This window comes from Oratosquilla oratoria, chromosome 37, assembly GCF_046742065.1.
Source record: "Oratosquilla oratoria isolate Oo_2021 chromosome 37, ASM4674206v1, whole genome shotgun sequence".
Taxonomy (NCBI): Eukaryota; Metazoa; Arthropoda; class Malacostraca; order Stomatopoda; family Squillidae; genus Oratosquilla; species Oratosquilla oratoria.
In genome coordinates, this window is record NC_134813.1 from 18,296,678 (window position 1) to 18,311,344 (window position 14,667).

Consider the following 14,667-nt stretch of genomic DNA (forward strand, 5'->3'; position numbering starts at 1 on the left):
TATATATATATATATATATATATATATATATATATATATATATATATCTTGTATCTTTTCTTTAGAAGATTAAGTTCAATTTATAAAAGTGTTGCATGACTGATCCATATAGATGTCTCTAAATCCTAATTATATTGACTTCTTAAAACTTATGCAGTCCATACCCTATATGGGTGATGGGGGGGATGCGTAGTTGAAGTTAATGTAGGTATTGTTTAGTAGCTCCTGTTTATTATTCCAGGTTCAATGATATCAGCATTAAGATCCGCACCAAATGTGTCCAGTATTCCATGCACTTCCTCCTGAACCATCCTCTGCTGCGGAAAGACATCACTGAAACCCTTAAGTTGCGGCAACATGACTCGGAGGAAACGGTCAGGTAAGATTAGGGGTCAGGGTTGGTAAAAAAAAAAAAAAAGAATGTTTATTAATGTACATACATATATAGCCAACAAGTATTCATTGATAGACTTAAAGAGTGGATACAATGAAAAAAATGTGTAGACTTGGTTGAAAGATTGAATATCCGGATTAATTTGTGGTAGATATGATTGTTAGATACATTTATTAAGGGCTTTTTCCCTCTTACAAGGGAGGTAGCCAAAGTCAAAGGGCATAATGTCACTCTCGCCCATGTTATCCTCACACACTCCACTCCCATTCACCACCCTTCCCTCCATCCCTCCCTCTCTCCCTCCCTCATTTCTTGGGCCCTTGTTAGATATGTACTGATTATTTAAGGAGAGCCCTCTCTTTTTTCAGGTATGAAGTAGTGATGGCCATAGTCACAACAGCCAAAAAAGATTTCAGCATTGTTTCAGATAGTGAAGATTTGCTCAATTTTGTTAAAGAAAGAACATTAGATAAGAAGGTAAGTTTATGTGAAATCTCAGTAGTCTCTTAACATATACATACATATACCAAAGGCTTTTTCCCCCATACAAGGGAGGTAGCCAAAAAACAAAGGCATAAAAACCACTCCCTCCCATTCCATCCCAAACATACTCCCCTCCCCTCCGCCCTCTTCCCTCCCTCTTATCTTGGCACCTCCTGGATGACAGGTCATCCCTGCATCTTGCCCACTGCCCTGGGTCAGAAGCAGTGTCACGAGACACAACACATCCACAGCAAGGCTGCTTCATTATATTGGCAACTTCCCCTCCCTGTTCCCTCATGCAGAAAAGAGGACAGGGAGAAATCCCTTCCAGCTGCATCAATTTATTTGTCACACATACTCCTTCACCTTCTCCCCATTCCCCACCCATTTCCCCTCATGCATCACAGCATCATCCATATACAACCATTCTCCATTCACCCCTGTCTTCTGTCCTCTCCCGTCCCTCCACAAGAGACATTCCCCTCTTTCCTAAAGCCCCTTTTACCCCATCCATCCATCTCATCTTAGGTCACCACCTCATGTTCATTCCTTCCACCTCTGCCTTCCACACCTCTTTTACTAATCTTTCTTCACTCATTCTTTCCATATGTCCAAACCATCCCAATACTCTTTCATCAAACCTGTCTTCCAACTCCCTTTCCACCCCAGTTTTCACCTCCTCATTTCTTATTCTATCCAGCCTAGTAATGTACATATGTATACATATTTGAAAAGGGGGTGGCTGAATCATAACATGCATCCATCCTACATCCATTTCATGCTCATCCAAAAACCCTTAAGTTGCCTGTTTCTCAGCACCTGGTGGCTGAAGAGTTATCCCATAATCTGTGAACCCTATATCCTTCTCCAAATCCATGAAGGCCCAGTAGACATCTGTACCCCTTGCCAAGAGATCATGTTCAGATGGATATATGTGTATATAAAAAACATGTAGATTTATGTATGTCTTCTGCCACAGTGCATGTTGGAAAGGATATTAGGTACCCAGTTTTTAATTACTCGACTCTTTTTAGTTTAAGATTCGGAAGGAAGCCATGTGTGGCTTAGCAATGATTTACAAGAAACACCTCAACAGTCCAGATGTTCCTCCAGCCACCAAACATGCAGTCACGTGGATCAAGGATAAAATTCTTCATGGTTACTATATGACCAGTATGGATGATAGGTGAGTTTTTGCACAGTTGGCACACAAATAACAACAGATGTTGCTATACTAATCATTCAAAACTTAGTCCTCCGTACTGGTAATGGACATGGAAGTACCTAGTGTAGGCCTTATGGTCTCTTGCAGTCTCCTTCATTCTTGTGTTCTTAGTTTCAGTATGTTTAGTTTCTTGTTAGTTTTCACTGTTGGGTTCACTGTCAAGTATGTGTGTTGATGAGATATAGGCTTAACTCTTGCTTCATAGCTGAATAAAGCATGATGGTAGGTGAACCATAAGTATTATTACGAAATGGGGTTAATTGCTCATAAAGGAACTACATTAGGTACCTGCAAGTGTATTCTGACTTAGAACCCTGTGTTTGCACAAAATCATCTAATGTAAATTAACAAAAATCCTTTAAGGGCATGGTTTACCTGAATAAAATCACCAAGTGTTAATTGGAACAAAATTCCCACTAGGTGTTGCTATGTCAGAGGGTGCAGATTGAGGTTTTTGTGTAAATATTGTAATGTTTTTCTGTTGAAGTTGTTTTTGACTGAGGATTTTGGTTTTGTTTTCTAGGTTGTTGGTGGAAAGACTATTGAACACATGTTTGGTACCATATCAATTGCAACCAGACGATAGAATGAAGAAGTTGTATTATTTGTTTGCCACCATAGATGATAATGCAACCAAAGCTTTCATTGAATTGCAAAAACATCAAGTTGCGGTGAGTATGAAAGATGGGAAGTTTTGTTATTATTATTATTTCTTTACTTTTTTATTGCAGATTGTTTCTGGAAAAGGGTTTACCCTTTACCCCATCATCTTATAGAAATAGGTTTCATAACTTTTGGAATTGAGAGGAAGGAATTTACTCCATTCCACCAGATAGAGCGATGCTGTTCGTTACATTTTGAAAACTGGTCTTCCTTCTCCGGAAGGTGGGGACGTGACGGGAGGGAACAATAATAGTTAGCTGCATTTAGGTGTTCGTAACCACTTGAGATATGGGTGTTTCTCCCAGCTGAATAAAGGTTTAGTGTTAGCCAGAGTAAAATACTTAAAAGCAACAACACTTCTTGTTGATGTGAGGAACATAGTCAAACCCTTTGAAGTGTGGTTTCTCTCAGCTGAATGATATGATGATATGGTTTAACGTCAACCCCCCCCCCCACCTATTGGGAGGCTAGGATGGTGCCCCTCACAGAGGGCTTTGTAGCATGGAATTTAATGAACCATGCCCTTGGTCCAACTTCGATGATGGCAGGATTGAAACGCCCTCACCTCGACCTATGCCGCAAGTAACGACGCCCAAACCTGTTCAGCCAATGAGCTTCCAAATACTCCAGCTGAATGAATTGTCAAAATTTAGCAAGAATGGATTCTTTGGGTTTTACAACATGTCTCAATTGATTAAAAAGGCAGAAAGTAATTTTGTAAGGAAGGGATTCAGCTTAGGCCTTGTAAAATTAATTGAACTTGCTGTACTTTGGTAGAGCATCATTTAGAGCTTTGTATTGAAGTAATTTGTTTTGTGATATGTTTTTGTGTCTGTATTTAATTTTTGGAGTATCTGTGAATCATTTTGTTTCTGAAGGGCTCATGCAGACAACTTTTGGCCATAAAGTAACCATTATTTTGAATTCAATTGATCTCTAATGATGTTTTTATGAAAATTATACCCTGTAGGTCCGGAAAAACGTCGCAGAATTGATTGAACTGCACCACAAACCACAAGATGAAGAGCGGGACAAAGAGATTGCAATACGCCTCAGCCACTTGGCTAAGTTCCTGCCAGACCCCTTGAAAGTGCAGGAGTTCCTCAAGAAGTTCTCTAGTCACCTAAACTCAGACACACAACTTCTAAGTTTGATGGAGACTGTTGTGAGTCCGGATGTGTCCTGCAAAGATAGTGTGGATGCTGTGGTAAGTCATCTTGATCAACATTTTCAATTTTTGATTGCTTAACCACTTCCATACGGTGACGCCTACGTAGGCGGCATGAGGAGCAAGTGGGTACTCGATGTTGCCGACGTCGCCATCTTGATTATATTTATTGTAGTCATACCTACGTAATTTTCATTCTCTCTGAACTGGCTTCATCAGTTTTCTATGGTTATCAAAATACACGGGTGAAAGAGAACGAACGATTGAGCACTGACTTTATTTTTTATAATGCGATTATTATGACGCAACATCGCACGTCGGGCAGCTAATGCTGCCAGACGTGCGATGTGCCCCGTAGTGAAGAGGTTAACATGTTTATTAGTCAATTGGTTATGTTGGTACTTACACAAGACATCACAACCTCCAGCTATCCGATAATGAGCCCCCTTCTTTGGCCCATAGATCATGCTGAGAAGAAATTTATTCTTGCTATGTGCTGTGTTAATGTAGGGCAGTGTAAAATTACATGTTTTATTTGTTCTCTGTGATGAATGCATTTGGATCAAGCGATGTAAATTTCAAGGCATATTCTGTGTTTTCACTTGCAATGGGGTGGTGACCTCATCATAAGTGGTCTAATTTGTCTTCTGTGCTGTGGGAGAAGTTTTTTCTTCCGAGTTTAGGGTACGGTCATGACGTGCTGTGCTTCGACAGTCATTCCTGTTGAGGCACAGCATGTCATGACTACTACAGACCATAAACACATAAAAGAAAATAAGATTAGAGGGAAACAAGGGTGGTGGATGGGAGAGGAATGGGTAGGAGTGGGTGAGTGCCTGACTTGGCTACCTCTTTTTTAGGGGGAAGGAACCCTTTGTATACAGATGGATAGTTTATGGTTTGTCCATGCATACATACGTATACCAAAGGCTTTTTACCCCTTACAAGGGAGGTAGCCAAAAAACAAAGGCATAAAAACCACTCCCACCCATTCCATCCCTAACATACTCCACTCCCCTCCACCCTCTTCCCTCTCTCTTATCTTGGCAACCCCTGGATGACAGGTCATCCCTGCATCTTGCCCACTGCCCTGGGCCAGAAGCAGTGTCGCAAAACACAGCACATCTACAGCAAGGCCGCTTCATTAAATCTTGCTGCATTACCTCTAACTTGAGTAATTGTGGCAGGGAAAAGGGAGGCCTTGTGATCCATTAGGTGCTAAGAAGGGAGGAACAACAAATGTTTTTTTTTTTATTGGGTATAGGGTGGTTATGTTATGCTTTGACTTGGCCATCTTCTGTAAAAGGGGAAAGGGCCTTTTGGCATATGTATATACATTTCCATACTTGTTTTTGTGTAAATGGTTTAATTGATTGGAATGGTGTGGATGAAATGGGTGGGAGTGGAATTTTGCCTTTTGACTTTGACTACCTCACTTGTAAGAGTGAAAAGCCCTTAGTATATGTATGTTGATTGATTAGTATTCTTAAATATATGTTAATATTATTATTATGTCTTATCAACAGACTCAAATTTTGAAGAAACTTGGCCAACCTGTGATGACGAATCTGTACTACAACACCATCAAGATGCTTCTTGAGAGAGTGTCCAGTGTCATGATTGATCGCACAGCCATTGAGGTGTTGGTGGGGCACGTGGAGCAGGCTATGAAGATGGAGGGCGATATCCTGGACACACTAAACTCACCTTCAGACATTGCTACAGAGAAAGGCCTCAAGCTTCTATTTGTTAGTATTTTTCAGCTTCAGCATGAAGGTTTAATTTGTTTTTCTTTCCCTAATTTTTCATTTCATTTCACTTCAAAATCTATCACAGCCTTTATCTTCCCTTATAAGGGAGGTTGCCACTCAAGGCAATCTACCCACTCCCACCCATTCCACTTCCATCCACCACCACCCATTGTTTCCCTGTCATCTTAGCTCCTCATGGGTAATGGGTTATCCCTGTCTTCTGGCCACTTATTGGGTCAGAGGCAATGCAGCTAGACACAGCACATCCACAGTAAGCCCACTTCACTTACACAGTGACCCTCTCTCCTCATCTCCTCGTGCAGAAAATAGAGAAGACGGGGGAAATCCCTTTGGGCTGCATCAAAGTATCATTCATATGCAACCACTCTCCACTCACACCTTTGTCGTACCTTCTCCATTCTCTGCTCAACAAGTTTCCCTTTTGTTCAAAGTCCCTTTCATCCCATCTATCTACCTCATCAATTTGGTTGTCCCCTCAAGTTCACTCCATCCACCTCTGCTTTCCACGCTCTTTTTGCTAATCACTCTTCACTTATTCTTTCACATGCCCAAACCATCTCTGCTCCTTTTCCACCTCCCACTCTCCTTGCCTTCTTGTTTCTCGCTCAATCCGACATTGTAACCCTCACCATACATCTCAGACTTCCATAAACTTCATTCTGCCTCTTAGATCCCAAGTCTCCTCTTCATACAGTGTCATGGGTATGATCACCCCCTTCATATAATCTTCTCATAGTATTCATTTCCAGATGCCTACTTCTCATCAAAATTTTCAATCCCCATGACGTTTACTCGTTTCCCTCACTTTTCAGTCTGCTTCCTCTCCCACTCCTCCATTCCCTGCCACATGCAACCCCAAATACTTAAAACTATTCACATCTTCCAGCCTCACATTTCAAAGTAGGTCTGCTACTCCACTTGCTCTTCCTCTCTCTTCCTCCCTCCTCATTCCTCCTTCTTCCTCCTTCCTTCTCCCCCTCCTCCTCCCTCCTCTCACCTCCTCTGTCCTCATCTCTCCTCCGTCCTTATCCCTCCTCCGTCCTCATCCCTCCTCCGTCCTCATCCCTCCTCCGTCCTCATCCCTCCTCCATCCTCATCCCTCCTCCGTCCTCATCCCTCCTCCGTCCTCATCCCTCCTCCGTCCTCATCCCTCCTCCGTCCTCATCCCTCCTCCGTCCTCATCCCTCCTCCACCCCCTCCTCCTCAGACCATTGCTTATTTCTGTTGGGGCTGCAGAGTTCTAGTCCATGAAAATTGGCAACAATTATTATTTTATTGCATTGGGCAATGTTAAATTTTGTCCCTGGTCTCTCTTGCTGAAGACCTGTGGCCTTCAAGTAACTAGCAACAGCTGCAGTGTTAGATGTTATATCAATTTAGCTTGATAGGTGATAGGAGGGAAAAGGAAGGATTAATGGTTGTTGGTGAATTTGTATTTAGTGTAAAACAGGCACTGAGACACAGATAAATTTATATGTATGTAACATTTAAAAAGAGGGAAGAATTTTGTAGTTATAGGAAGAATTTCTAATGTGAAAGTACAAGAAACTAGATCATATTGAAGGTGGCTAGGATGGGTAAATACAAATAGAAGATCTAGTCACAATTTATTTGAGTTTGTCATATTTGGAAGAAGATTGTAAGGATTTAAAGAGAACTGGATGTATATGAAAGATCTTGATGTACATGATGTAACATGATATGTAAGGGATCTAGAGATTTACTTGAAGAGTTGGGAGGATGTGGATAAGGAGAATATATGGTATGTCAAGGGAGGGGTAGAATTATTTAGAATTAAGCAGAGATGGGGGAGGGTACAGTATTGTGATTATGTTTTGTAACCATTGTTCTTCCTCCCACAGGTGTTGTCATTTGTCAACCCAGCCCATTTCCTTCATGAGGAGATTCTCACACGTTTAATATCGCTGCTCAACATGCCCAATTCAACAGTGTCTCCTCCAGTTTTGTCAGTACTTACACATATTGGAAAATATAAAGCTATTGGTAAGTAAGCCTGTATAGTTCCACTTTACAAGGGAAAAAGGGGACAAGTGTGAGTGTAGTAGTTTCAGAGGGATCAGCTTGTTAAGTATAGTTGGGAAGGCTTATGGGAGGGACTTGATTGAGAGGATTAGGAGAGGAACGGAGTAATTGGTGAGGAACAGTGTGTGTTTAGGACAGGTAGGGGTTGTGTAGATCAGATTTTTGTGGTAAGACAGATATGTGAGAAAGCTATAGGAAAAGGTAAGGATGTTTTTTTGGGCTTTCATGGATTTGGAAAAGGCTTATGACAAGGTAGACAGGAAGGCACTGGGAGGTATTGCAGATATATGGGATAGGAGGAAAGCTTTTAGGAGCTGTCAAGAGTTTTTATGAGAGTAGTAGAGCATGTGTCAGGATTAGAAATGGAGATAAGGAGTGGTTTGAGGTAAAGGTGGGACTTTGTTAGGGATGTGTTATGTCACCCTGGCTGTTCAATTTATACATGGGGGTGGTGTGAAGGGTAAATGCAAGGGTAGTGGTTCAGGGATTGGAGAAGGTTAAAGAAAATGGAGAAAAATGGGAGATAAGCCAGTTGTTGTTTGCTGATGACACTGTGCTTGTAGCAGGATCAGAGGAGGGATTGAGGAAGTTAGTGACAGAGTTTGGGAAGGTGTGCGAAAGAAGGACATTGAAGATAGGTGTGGGTAAAAGTAAGGTGATGAGATGTACAAGGGGAGAAAGTGGCAGCAGACTGGAAGTGAGTATTAAGGGAGAGAGACTGGAGGAAGTGGATATCTTTAGATACTTGGGTGCAAATGTGGTAGGTAAGGGAGCAGTGGAGGTAGAATGTAGATGGAGAAGATTGAGAAAAGTGTGTAAATTAAAAAGTGTAATGAGAAATAGACATTTGGGAATGGATGCTAAAAGGAGATTGTATGAAGGAGTGATTGTGCCGACTGCTGTATGGGTTAGAAACATGGAACATAGAGAGGAAGAGAGAAGGAGTTTGAATGTGTTTGAGATGAGGTGTCTGAGAAGTATGATAGGGGTTAATAGGCTGGATAGAGTGAGAAATGAGGAGGTGAGGAGGAGAATGGGGGTGGAAAGGGAGCTGGGAGATAGGACGGATGAAAGAGTATTGCGATGGTTTGGACACATGGAGAGAATGAATGAAGAAAGACTAGTAAAAGAGGTGTGGAAGGCAGATGTGGAAGAAGTGAACATTAGGGGGTGACCTAGGATTAGATGGATGGATGGGGGAAAGGGGCTTTGGGGAAGAGTGGAATGTCTGTTGAGGAAGGATGGGAGAAGACAAGACTGGTGAATGGAGAATGGTTGTATATGGATGATGTTGTAATCCATGAGGTGGAATGGGTGGGGGATGGGGTGAGGGAGTATGTGTGAGAAAAATTTGACACAGCCTGAAGGGATTTCTCCCCATCTTCTTTTGTTTATGAGGGGACGGAGAAGGGGGGTTGCCGATTTAATGAAGTGGCCTTGCTGTGGATGTGCTGTGTCTTGCGACACTGCTTCTGACCCAGGGCAGTGGACAAGATGCAGGGATAACCTGTTATCCAGGAGGTGCCAAGATAAGAAGGTGGAGGGGGGTGGAGTGTGATAGGGATGGAATAGGTGGGAGTGGTTTTTGTGCCTTTGTTTTTTGGCTACCTCCCTTATAAGGGAAAAAAAAAAGCCTGTGGTATATGTATGTATGTATTACTTTATTCTTAATTTATTTGGGTATGGTCAAAATTAGGTTTGGGTTAGGTGCTGGTGGTGTCCTGGTTTGAAAAGCCAAGTCTAGGTGTCAACCCCTTACATGAAATATAATTGTATGATGTTTTCTATATTAGAACAAGTTAATCATTTTCTTATGTGGAGAATTGTACATAATAAATATACTTCAAGGTACCTCTTAGTCTTCATTGCCCAAACGCATCCCAGAGTGATGTATCATTAATACAAGTTCCTAAAATAGTCCGTTTCATGTTATTGGTACACAGGTGAAGCCTTCCCCCACCTGTCCCCTGTCCTGGTTCCCATTTGCCAAAGATTTGCTGAAACTGGAACACCCAAGCAAGCTAAGCAAGCTGTACGATGCCTTCACACCAATTGCACACAAGATCCAGATAAAGTATTTTCTAAAATATTAGAGGTAAGTGCATGGTAACAAAACTTCATAGTTTTAATGTATCCATATTAACTGTGTGCAAATGTGTGTGGGTGTGCACGTGTGTGTGTATGGGTGGGTGTCTATATTTCTGAGAAGGTGATTTTTATGGATTTTTTATTTATTTATTTATTTATTAATTTTCTTTTATTGTACATAGAATTTCTTTTAAAAGCTTTGTTTTTATTCTACCTACAGAAAGTCAAAGAACAACTCACATTTGAATCTCCACATTTCCGAACATCTGTTGTTACATTAGGTCACATAGCCTACAATATGCCGGACAGATTTATGATTCCAATAAAGAATATAGTTTCTCGAAAGGTGAGTGTAACTTCATAGGCATGCAATTGTTTTGTGTCGAACTTTCACAGTCCTGTTTGTAAGAACTTGTATGTTCCTTTGAGGTATTCCACAGTTTTATGCAAAACTAGTTTACTCCCCCATTTCTTGATATGGGTGTAGAAAATTGGAAGTTATGTCATGAGGTTAAGTTGAGTCTTTGTTGCATTGAAGTGGAAGGACTACTGTCAATCTATATATAGAGATGAAAAGATAATACAAGATAATAATTAATGGTTTAATCTGTTATTTTTGTGAATATACAACCCATGTTAAGTACCATCAAAATGAATAGCTCCTTTTAGTGTAGAATAATGATGTTTTAAATGTATAACCTATTGTATTGCATTATTACGAAAGAGAAATGCATTGAGTTTTCTAAGTGACAATATTGTTGACATTTATCCTATGCTTCTTTCATATTTGTACATAGATCGTGAAAGAACTACTCATGCGGCACCAGACAAGCACACAAGGGTTGACAGGAGACTGGGTGGAGGAAGAGGACCTGACAGAAGAGACACAGATCAAAGTGGAAGGCATCAAGATGATGGCACGGTGGCTCCTTGGCCTCAAGAATGATGTCATATCAGCCCAGAAAACTTTCCGTATGCTCAATGCCTTCATTCTACACAAGGGTGACTTGTTAGAAACCAACAAAATGACGTAAGTTGGGCTTGCCTTTTGGAGAGTGAAGAATGGGGTTGTGTTAATGTGTTTGCTTTGCAGTAGTTGAATTAGTTGTGTAAGATCCATGGCTCCCAGATAATTGGTAACAGCCACTAGATTGGACCACAGGTTACTCATAGAAGAGATACTTTGTTGTGGTTGTTGTCTGGATATTTTAGGACCGTTTAAGATGAAGTATTTGGTGTCTTCAGTGTGGGGAATGTGTAAGGTATTGGTGTTAGTAGAGAATGTTTGCAAATGGATGATAAATAGATATGGCCCGAAGGTATTTCTTCTTATGTGCAATGCATTCTTTAAGGCCATGTCACACTACTACATGTCTTTTGAATCAGGGAAGCCTGGTGTAGGAGTGAGAGGCACATGCAATTTAACTATCCTGTGTTCAGATGGTGGCTCATTGCTGGGGGTGAGTGATGTGCTCTACTCAGTTTATCAAGGCTGTCGCAGCTTTGTATAGGTGATGTTTCACTTGCTACATGCACACATTATCCTTGCACAGTTCTGTTTGTTGAATAACATTCTCACAACACCAGTGGAGCTAAGACTTCAGTGACATGGTGAGGTGGTTTGGTGGGTCTTCTGTTGTGTGTCACCAACCTACCACTGCTGGGTGGTTAGTGGCATGCATCAAGTGCCCTGCACGCCTCAGTTTGAGTGTGTTGGAGGGACTGCTGGGATGAGTTCCCCATGATTTGATGCATAGTATGATGGGGCTTTTAGTGGATGAGGGGGTAGGGTCACCATTTAATGAAGTGTCGTGGGGTAAACCAGCTTTGGATTGCTGTATCTTGCTGCTTTGCTTCCTACCAGAGCAATGGATGCAGTACAGGGATGAGCCTTAATTCACAAGGAACTAATATGAAAGGGACAATGTATGGCTGTGGGATGGGTGAAGGGTGGTTGCATGTCTTGGTGGGCTACCCAGCCCTTCTAAACTACCAGAAGAGACTGGGTGACCATATTATGGACAAATGCCCAGGATGTAACACTTCACCCCATACTATTCAACATGTCATGGAAGACTGCATTATACACAATCACGCACACAAACAACACAACATACACTTCATAAAGGAGTTGTGGGAAAACCCCGTTTTGGCCATGGCATTCCTTGGGGAGACGGGACTGCTCGGACAGACAGTCTAGGGAACAACAACAACAACAACGACTACTACACTTAACAAGCTGATTCCTCTGAAACTAGTACACTTACACTTTTCCCCTTTTCCCTTGTAAAGTGGAACTATACAGGCACTCCTCCAGTCCTCTGGTACCCTACCCACTTTTAAACAGGCATTAAATAACCTCACCAGCCAGTCCACCATCACTATACCTCCTTTTTTCAGACATTGTGCATGACATCCATCCAACCCAGGTGTCTTATCTACTCTCATCATCTTAACAACTGCTTTCACTTCATCTTTCCTTATTTCTCCTCTCCATTTTCCTCACTCATCATGGTCATTTTCATAGCACTTCCCACTGCAACTACCTTTCCTTCCACATCCTTCACATTTAGCAACTCCTTAAAATACTCTGCCCACCTTCCACTTACTGCCTTCTCTTCTATTATCATCTCTCCATCTGCACCATTTACCTTTTCTTCTCTACTTGATTTGCCTCGTCTTCCTCTCTTAATTTCCTTTCAAAACCTCTTTTTATTACTTTCAATTTTTTTTGTCGTACTCTTACCCCATTTCACATCTGCTCTCCTCTTTGCTTCCTTTATCTTATGTTTTACTTCTCTTCTCTTTTCTTTGTACCTCTCATAAGATTCTCTTGTCCTAATGTAACCAATCTGTGAAAACTTGCTTCTCTTCTACAACCTTCTTTGCTTCTTCATCCCACCACTCACTACCCTTCCTTCCATTTCCTCCTGTCCTTGTTCCACACACCATCTTTGCACACCTTGTGACTCCCTTCTTGAACCATCACCATTCCTCCTCCACTCCTAGCTCTACTCTATCCTTCACTCCCTCCCACTCCTCTCTCAGCTTCTTCTTGTACTCCTTCTCTTTCTCATTTAAACAATTCACTCTAAGCACCTCCCTACCTTTTGTCCTTTTCCTCTTTCTCCATCTATCCTCCATTCTCAACTTACCTTCCACCAAAAAATGATCTGATATTCCTCCACTCTCTCCCCGTACATGTATTTACCTAGTTGTATTTTATGGGACGAGAGCTATGCTTGTAGTGAAGCTATTCTTTTTCAGGTCTCACCTGTAGCTGTCTTGTTTTAGTTTCTTTTTGTGCATATATATATACAGGTACTCCTCGTTTAACGATGACAATTGGGACCAGCGCGCCGTCGTTAACCGAATTGGTCGTTAAGCGAAAGTGTATACATATACGTACATGTACTGTATGTACAATGTCCAGCAATACATGTATCTTTATTTTCGTGTATTTTCCCTCTTTTATACAGTACATTAAAGCTTTATTTACTGTTTATTTACGGTGGTTAGGTTCCTAAAATTACCATATATGACCAAATCTGCGTATGCTGACATTCCATATTGAATACCGGGGTATTTTTTTAGTTTCGACCATGGGCGCAATATAGCAATAGAAAATTAATTATTAATTTTGTAAATTAAAATGTATCAACGTAATATGCAATTTTTTGGGCGGAAATGAAAGTAAAAAATACCTTGCTACAAGAAAATATGCTAATGAATGAAGTCGGTAGCATAGGCTCGGGACGCCATCTTGTCGTCTGCCAACGTCTCTCACGACGACGAGCCGGATGACATTTAATTTGCAGGTAATGATTTATTAAACACAGGTTAGGTTAGTTTAGTTTAGGTTAGACGAATTAATTTATCATCCTTTCATTTCTTTGACATCGGCATATATCATAACAAACATGGTGTACCATTCGTCCGACATGACTTCGTTACTTATGAAATCTGTTTTAGTATTTTTTTTTTTCATTTCCGCTCACAAAATTGCATATTATGTTGATACATTATAATTTACAAAATTAATAATTAATTTTCTATTGTTATATTACGCCCATGGTCGAAACTAAAAATTTACCACTACCGGTATACCCTACCCCAGGTAGTTTTTGCAGCTTGCAGGATGGTAATGTAGACCTAAGCTTCAGAACACTTTACCTCACAGCTAATATGCACCGTACAAGTTCATTTATAACATCATGCAAATTTGCCTCAGCCAACTTAATTATCGTACACGACGTCGTAACTTCGGGAGATTTACGTTAAACGACGTCATAAAGCCCGTCGTTACTCCGAGTTGTCGTTAAACGAGGAGTACCTGTATATATATATATATATATATATATATATATAAGATTTCTTCCTCATCCCCTTGGAGTGAAATTTGGTAGTAATATGCTTCTTAACCACTTTGGTACGATGACGCCTACTCAGGTGTCATGTGGTGCGAGTGGGTACATGCGGATGCCGGCGTCAGTGTCTTGATTATATTTTTTGTAGTTGCACATCAATTACCCCCAATTTTGTGAACTGGTTTGATCACATGTTCTGTGTTTATTATTAGAGTACAAGAGAACGAGTAATACAGCAGTGACTTTATATTTTATAATGCGAGTCGTGTGATGCAAACTACGAATGGCAGCCACTGCACCGTACGAGAATTTGAATTGTACTGAAGTGGTTAAAAGGACTATTGACAAGTACCTGCATATGGTGGTCCTTCAAGATGGACAGTGAAGCTGATCAATTTCAAAACTTGTCACCCTCCTCACTTTATACTGGGACGACACTTGTACCTAAAGATCTCTATCAACTT

General features: G+C 41.0%; 1 protein-coding gene across 5 annotated transcripts in view; it reads left to right on the forward strand.

Annotated features, from left to right (window-relative positions):
* The window catches only part of pds5 (cohesin associated factor B pds5), a 78,647-nt gene that overhangs the window by 16,819 nt on the left and 47,161 nt on the right, over positions 1-14,667 (forward strand). For all 5 annotated transcript variants that reach the window (XM_076175277.1, XM_076175279.1, XM_076175280.1 and 2 more), the window contains exons 7-16: positions 242-379; positions 763-871; positions 1,912-2,063; positions 2,626-2,773; positions 3,736-3,972; positions 5,460-5,681; positions 7,568-7,709; positions 9,692-9,843; positions 10,057-10,182; positions 10,634-10,866. In XM_076175277.1, the coding sequence (XP_076031392.1) occupies positions 242-379; positions 763-871; positions 1,912-2,063; positions 2,626-2,773; positions 3,736-3,972; positions 5,460-5,681; positions 7,568-7,709; positions 9,692-9,843; positions 10,057-10,182; positions 10,634-10,866 (1,659 nt within the window). The remainder of the gene's footprint in view (positions 1-241; positions 380-762; positions 872-1,911; positions 2,064-2,625; positions 2,774-3,735; positions 3,973-5,459; positions 5,682-7,567; positions 7,710-9,691; positions 9,844-10,056; positions 10,183-10,633; positions 10,867-14,667) is intronic.